Source organism: Anneissia japonica, unplaced genomic scaffold (assembly GCF_011630105.1).
Source record: "Anneissia japonica isolate Jap-2015-1 unplaced genomic scaffold, ASM1163010v1 scaffold287864_len1152817_cov193, whole genome shotgun sequence".
Lineage (NCBI taxonomy): Eukaryota > Metazoa > Echinodermata > Crinoidea > Comatulida > Comatulidae > Anneissia > Anneissia japonica.
The window spans coordinates 898,069-905,677 of NW_022710960.1; the positions used below are offsets into that span (position 1 = coordinate 898,069).

Consider the following 7,609-nt stretch of genomic DNA (forward strand, 5'->3'; position numbering starts at 1 on the left):
AGAGGATAGGGACTACAAACAAGATGCATTGGTCCCTCTGTCATCAGAAACGCATGGAGGTGAAGATGTTGCCATCTACGCAACTGGTCCAATGGCGCACTTATTCCACGGCGTCCACGAACAAAACTATATAATGCACGTGATGAAGTACGCCGCTTGCGTTGGAGATAATAAAGAGCACTGTGAAATCGTTGGCAATAGCGCCATCATAGTTTACCCAACATTCCTTTCACTTATTACATCCATTTATATAATTTTAATCAAACGTTTTCTTTAATATTCAATAATATAAACGCGTATTTTTTTTAAAACGTAAAAGTACTGATAATAAAAACATGAATAGTGCATGGCATTTTTAATCAAATATTGAAAAACTTATTATTAGTTTAAATTTCCAATATTAATATTATATATATATATTTGTGTGTACATATATGTTTGTGTATATATATATTTGTATATATATATACTTGTATATATATATATATATATATATATATATATATTTGTATATATATATATATTTGTATATATAGGCCTAGTAGATTGTATTCAGTGTAAACAAACAAGTTTCGGCAAATCCTTCGCAATCTCCAGTGAAACGATGATAAAACATGCAACCTCCTTTATAAAGGTAGTGAACAACTGTGAAGCATTTATTTTTAAAGAAAAAAAATGGGAATTGAGCCATAGCTACATGTAAAAGTTGCTAACTTTTTCATTCTGATGTTCATCATTACGTTATCATCTTTATTCATGCAATTCCTTCTTTTTTACAATTACGGTTCTGATGGAATCTTTAAAATGCAATGTGATGTTTGTTTGAAGTAGCCATGGCTCAATTCCCATTTATTTAAAATACAGTGGTTCATAGTTGTTCACTCTGTTTCATGTTTGTTTATACCGATCTAAATGGAAGTTAGATGATGTTGTTACAATAATTTCCGACTGTTGTTCAGTGTGATATGTAGTAAATTAAAGCGTTAAAACTTGGTTACAAGTGCGTTACGTATCGTTACAAATGCGTTACTTTTTTAAAAGCATAGTTTACAATTATGTCAACAATTTTAAATGCTATGTGTTATGTGTTGAATAAATGACCGTTTGTTAATAATGATTTATAAAAAGTTAATCTTATATTATGTGTTGTATTTTTATACTCGTCATTCCCTGTTAGATGAGATAAATAAAATTTTTTAAAAAGTATATAAACAAAAAATTATATAACAGAATAAAAATTAAAGGACGGACTCCAGTGACAAGATAATCAAGTGTTAGCATGGAATTATAAATAACATAGAACTTGTATAATATACGCTCTTAGCTACAACAAAGTGATTTTTCAACTAAAATGGCGTTTTATTTTATAATAATCAGTGATAATATTCAGATTATTGAAGGCTAAACCATGGAGTTATAAAATCAAAATAATTATAACTCCATGGCTAAACTGACATTCGGAAAAATATAAATACATGGACCAGTGTAGCGTTAGCTTGCTTCACATTCAACCACTGGACATCTCCGAGAAGAATTGGTTCTACTAACTAAGCCTCCGCAAGAAGAGTCAACCAACGACGATGTTAAGGCTGGCGCGCGACGCCTCTTATACCAATAATTCATATCAACAATATAATACAATTATTTTTCTTAATACAATTTAGTAGGGTTCAATCGCACCCTCTGCATCCCACCCCCTACATCCACCCCAGGTTTTATCCTGCTTTAAATTTGAGATTGGTGTACTTTGTATTAGGCCTATTTTTGCGGTATTGGAAACGTAATAAAAATGCTTCGTTTAACATTCGAGTTTTAACTTCAGTTCGTATGTGTTGTTTATGAATTATGAAAACATAGGGGGCGTACTTCACCACGCCTTGTAATTAGAACATGAGTGGACCATTTCTTTGTAGGTCTATTTTAAATTAATATTTAAAATAACGTTTTGATAAATAAGTATTATCTTCATGGATGTTTGATAATAATGTTTGGCGTATCTTACTGGTTGTCTTACCAACAGCTGTGTTGATAAAATCTCATTGATTTATTATGACGTAAGCGATACGGAGTCAATACTCAGAGATAGCACTAGATTCCTTTCCTGTAAACACCAACGCCGGAAGATAAGAACTCGAAAGAAAACGTGATTCTCAGTTTCCCAATAAAAATCACTCGCACCTTAAGTAAACATTTGTGATCTGTATTAAACGACTGGTGTCATACAGTACTGTGAAGTAACATTATACCTGAGTGCGTTTATCGACTATCGTCTCCGATCAGATTATATGGTATGTCAGGTTGATGACTATTGGCAGATTTAAAATGAATAGTTTCGGTATCGAGTAGGTCTACAGTTGTGTTTTATGATGGCTGAGTGGTTTGACGGGAAATCCGGCTGTTAAATTGAAGGCATGTTGAGGAAACCGGGCGGTTCAGCCGCCTACTACAAGTATATTGGTAAGGTATTTCCTATACAGCATTTAAATCTGTATGTATGTGATTTTGCTATAATTATCATTTAAAAAGTAAGCCTATACTACTAGCATATTTTGAGAGCTTTAAACTTCGATTTATAAACCATAGATCGTCTTCTTGCAGTAGGTAAATTTATGCTGGTATCAATAGCGCTATATGGTGAATATGGCATAAAGGAAACGTTTGGTATTAAACTTGTACGACTTTTCATTATATTTCAGGTATTTTAAAAATGCAGCACATAATAATTGCTATAGGGCTATCACTTGTATGTACGGCAGTGACATCTGTGGGTGTACAAACATCAATCGAGGCTTCAACGAAAAATGCTTTAGTTAAATTATCACCAGAACTGCGAACAAACTCGCCATCAGCAACTATAACGGACGCGGAAACCGACGCCGAAATCTTCCCCAAATCATTCTCTGCGGGCGCCACACTTCTAGGTATTGGCACTAAGCCCACGAAAGGCACGACTGTTAGCAGTGCGGTTACGTCAGAGCACATTTCGTTTACGTCATCAGAACGTGCTGAGAGTAGGACGCCTTCAACGAGAATGTCTACTACAGGTGCATTTAACGTTTCTGTCGAGTCGGTTGGAAGCTTTGATGCTGAGAAAGTCACATGGCATCTGCCACCAGTCACAACTAGAATTAAACATTATATCGTTCTAAACTATAAACAGAATTGTAACTCCGGTGAATTATTAGATTCTAAAATTGACTCGAAAAAGATAATTTCAAACGTTACAATCACTTCATTAATAATAGATAATCTATCGTACCTAACAACTTACTGCGTATGCGTAATAAGCATTGCAGGCTTGGATGAAGATGTATCCGGAATTAACAATTGCAAGGAGTTCACAACCGAATACAACCATATGAACACGAAAGCTGTAATAGCACTAGGAATTGCCTCGTCTTTCATAATGATATTTTGTATTGTTGTTATTTACAATGTTTTAAGGAGTGCGAAAAAGTTGTCGAGGCAGTCCCACGACGAAGAACTGATTGCGAGCGTTTATAATGACGTATCAAGTGACCTTGGTGAAGACGAACAATTACCGCCACCAACCGCCACTTAATACTGTCATCGTTGTTCATTATTATTAATATCAAAGATCTTATAATAGGATCTTTGAATAATTATTATTTATATTTTAATTTGCTTCAATACTTTTGATGAGTATAAAATTATCAAATAGATATGGAATGGTTTAATATCCTTAATGTCAGGATTGGAAGGCGCGCCTTCTATCATGAATATGCTTTAAATTACAGTTATAACAGATTCTTTAAACTTTCGGTACACCATGTGTAAAAATATGGTTGGTTGTCTCTATGTAAAGTCATAGGTAATTTAGGCCTACATACCCGAGCGTTGAACGGCATGCTCGCCTATGGTTCTGGTAGTGGAACAAGTCTTCTCTTATAGGCCTAAGGACTATAAACCGTAAGCCCAGTGTACACCATTTGGCTAATGTGAACTTTAAAGAACCCAGTGCAATTTTCGAGACTAATAGGGAGTTACACCAGTGTACTGGTTCATACAGCCCCTGTTGTGGATAGACGAGAGATAGCTGGTGTCGGTTTACCGGATAGCCCAGACATGAAGAGACCCATAGGGGAGAAGAAAGTTACTGTACGAGCTAAACCACACCACACATCGAACGCCTGATCAGGCGCTTTGATACTCCGGTATAAATTCACGTAATGAGGTCGCGTTGAAGCATTCGCTCATTCAGCGTCAAGTTACGTTGTCGTGGAGAGAACGCAGAATGGTCAGAGTGAATTCGTTACGGTAACCTCGTCGCTCAAATTGATAGTTGTTCATGTGGACAAGGCAATGCTCATGTTATTGTGTTTAAATATTATGTTATTAATTATATTGATTATTGGATCTGAACGGGTATTAAATACTAAATAAAGCTACCAAGGACAAAACCAACCTACGTTATACTAATAGTCTCTTCGATCTATTTGATAAATTTTTTTTGAATATTTTCTTTCTTCTTATTACCTTACCTTTATTTTCCTTTATCCATGTCTTTCCTTTTCTTCCATTTGCTTTTTTTCATTCCTATTTTATGTTTATCCTTTACTTCCCTATAAATTTTGTCTTTACCTTTTCATTGTTTCCTTTTCCTTCTTTTATCTTTCTGTTTCTTTCATTTCTTTCCTGTCCTTTACATTCATTTTACAACAATATATTGTTGTAATCAGCATAGGCCTGTCCCAGTTTTTGTTTTTGTTTTTTTTTTCTATACAAGACTACAGTATATCACGTAATAACAAATGGTATTTAAGCAAGTCTATTTGTTTTTTGCTTTTTTCCCCCCTTTTTTTTAATTTTTTTTGTTTTTGTTTTTGTTTTTTTTTTTTTGTTTTGTCTTTTTGTTTTTTTTTTGTTTTGTTTTGTCTTGTTTTTTTTTTGTTTTTTTTATGTTAAATATAACTTTTTCAACAATTTACTATTTAATGCATCACTACGATGAAGATGATGTAGCAGAAATTTAATTAAATCGATTATGTTACAATGGATATGCCACTAACATTCTTTTGTATAATAGGCCTAATCGACAGGGGGTCGATGTTGAAATAAATAAGTATGCAACTTGCATTGATGATTACGCATGAATTAATGATTCACCTAATAAAGTTATTAGACCGACGATTAAATTGATCATTTTGGAGCTTAAAATTGAGAAGAAATGGTGAAAGAAATGGCAGTTCTAAAAGTATGTTTTTATTTTCTGCTTATAATCCCCCTCGCCGGAGCTGATGTGCCCCCTTGTGCTAACACGGAAGGAGAGGCCGTGTATCGTGGTCGTAATCGGTGGACGTTGCCTGACCCCTTACTGGCTTATAACAACACCGACATGCACATTTGTTCCGTTTTCTGTCGAAAAAACACTCAGTGCAAGTCGTTCGCGTTCGCAGACGGAACCTGTAGTCTGTATACAATCCAGGTGGCCAAAAATACACGACGACTTGTACGAGACGAGTCTTCGGTTCACTTTGATAGCCTGCCAATACCGAACCGATCACCAGGAAAGGTAAGGCGTACTGTACTGTGTTTTCAGCGACTGTTTCAGTTCCATTTTCAATTCAATCAACATCTTCAGCTACACTACCAACATATCGTGGACAAGAAGAGTGAAAAAATGCTTTATTTTAATTACCCCATACACATGCATCAACATACATTTTAAACAACGAAACTGAAACACTCGGTGAATAACATTGCGTTGAATTATAATACTGTACACCGTACTGTGAAATAATTTGATATTTTTATCAGTACTTTCATTTAAAGTTACCGACAGAAATTGATTGATTCATAGTTCGATTTATATGGTTCCAAACATGTAAATCATGAACAATGAAAAAAACCGTTTCGCTAGTCTTAAAAAATAATGGTATATGATTTTCTGGAGTGCTTTTTACATGGCTTACATTATACAAGTTGAACTATATCAGATAGCCATATAGGTTTTACATGTACAACAACGACTGAAAACTGCTTCTGTAATTTATATAAAATGTATGTGCCTCAAGATGAAATAAAAAGTATAATATATTTCAGAGTTATTTTGGAGCATGTTCTAATGGCAGTTTGTGTCAACATGGATCAATTTGTGAGAATGATTGTACTGATCGGGGATACAGTTGTGTATGCGCTAAAGGTTTTCGAGGTATTAACTGTGAGCATGGTAAGTATGATGATGTCATCACATCTATATATAGACATTACAACTATATATATATATATACAGTATATATATATATATATATATATATATATATATATATATGCGGTATATATATGTTTGTATGTATATGTGTAATGTATATATTTATGTGTATGTATATATATATATATATATATATATATATATATATATATATATATATGTATATAGAAGAAAGAGAAGAGAAGAGAAAATAACTAACTGACACAATTGGTGAAAGTTTAAAACAAATAAGAATTAAGCAATACAGTTATAAATAAGGAATTTTAATTCACAATAACTAATGTTTATCTAATTTATGAAAAATATCTTTCCGTAAAACAGCAAAGTATGTTATTTTTATTGCATAGTCTATGGAGACTGACGCTGGCCGATAAATAAATATATATATATATAATTATATTATATATATAGGGCCTAATTATATATATATATATATATATATATATATATATATATAATATATTATAATATATATATATATATATACACACATCAGGCGGATATGTACAACTGATGTTATTACAAGGAAAGGTATGCATATCATTAATTGATAAGCAGATTAGCGGTGATTAAAAGAAGCCTATTGTCTAGATGTTATTGATTATCTATGGATTAGCAATAATTGGTTTCTAGGCAAGAATTTCCTCCTGCTTATTATATAATAATACTAATTATATATATATATATATATATAATATATATAATATAATTGATGGATTTATATAGCGCAAATTAAGTCTCAATGCGCCTGAAACAATATGAATAGACAACGAAACCAGACATGAATGAATAAATAAAAAAATAAAATAAAATAAAATAATACACCAAGCTTGTACCCTAATCAAAGTTATCGCCAACCGGACATATATGTTTATTTACTCCATTTAGCATCAGTTAAGTCTTGATCTTTTCTGGAAACAAACAATAATAGATAGCGAGGTGTAAGTGTTAAAAGAGTGAACAAATGGCCATTGATTTGATGATTTTTAGCGTCTCAGACTAGTCTTGATTTTCTAGGAATATTGGATAAATTGTCTTTAAAAGCCACTATCTCAGTTGAAAATCCTGGAGTCATAGGACATTTTCATTTCAATGGAAACGTATACATAGTTGTTTCTAGAGAGTAAGTAAATCAATATTTTTTATTATTACTATCATTATCATTATCATCATCAACAACAACCTCATCATCATCTTCATCATTATGATCATCATGATCATCATCATCATTATTATTATCATTATTATTATTATTATTATTATTATCATTATTATTAATAATATCATCATTATTATAATTATCTACAGTAGTATTATTACTATAGGCCTATTAAGGCGATTTTTATGAATACCAGTATTAATATTTTAATACCATGA

General features: G+C 32.4%; 3 protein-coding genes across 6 annotated transcripts in view; all 3 read left to right on the forward strand.

The window, feature by feature from the left end:
• The window catches only part of LOC117107160 (alkaline phosphatase-like), a 59,240-nt gene that overhangs the window by 36,866 nt on the left and 14,765 nt on the right, over window positions 1-7,609 (forward strand). The window contains exon 9 of one of the 4 annotated variants that reach the window (XM_033248746.1): window positions 3-222. The exons of 2 other annotated variants lie outside the window; for them this stretch is intronic. In XM_033248746.1, coding sequence (XP_033104637.1) covers window positions 3-222 — 220 coding nt within the window. Of the gene's footprint in view, window positions 1-2; window positions 367-7,609 lie in introns of those variants that run through there. One more of the 4 variants, XM_033248745.1, reaches the window with a different exon arrangement.
• LOC117107162 lies at window positions 432-4,805 on the forward strand. The gene is made up of 2 exons (XM_033248749.1): window positions 432-2,457; window positions 2,697-4,805. Exons 1-2 carry the CDS (start codon window positions 2,412-2,414, stop codon window positions 3,560-3,562), a joined length of 912 nt encoding a protein of 303 aa, XP_033104640.1. The 5' UTR covers window positions 432-2,411; the 3' UTR covers window positions 3,563-4,805.
• LOC117107161 overlaps window positions 5,130-7,609 on the forward strand; it is a 7,684-nt gene continuing 5,204 nt past the window's right edge. The window contains exons 1-3 of the mRNA XM_033248747.1: window positions 5,130-5,533; window positions 6,064-6,190; window positions 7,250-7,355. Coding sequence (XP_033104638.1) covers window positions 5,189-5,533; window positions 6,064-6,190; window positions 7,250-7,355 — 578 coding nt within the window. The 5' untranslated portion in view covers window positions 5,130-5,188. The remainder of the gene's footprint in view (window positions 5,534-6,063; window positions 6,191-7,249; window positions 7,356-7,609) is intronic.

What these genes read in the sequence shown, in the direction of transcription:
- LOC117107162 (XM_033248749.1), top strand. Translation starts at nt 2,412, where the DNA reads ATGTTGAGGAAACCGGGCGGTTCAGCCGCCTACTACAAGTATATTG. An exon ending in CGCCTACTACAAGTATATTG is followed by an intron (nt 2,458 to 2,696) that starts GTAAGGTATTTC and finishes ATTATATTTCAG; the next exon opens with GTATTTTAAAAATGCAGCAC.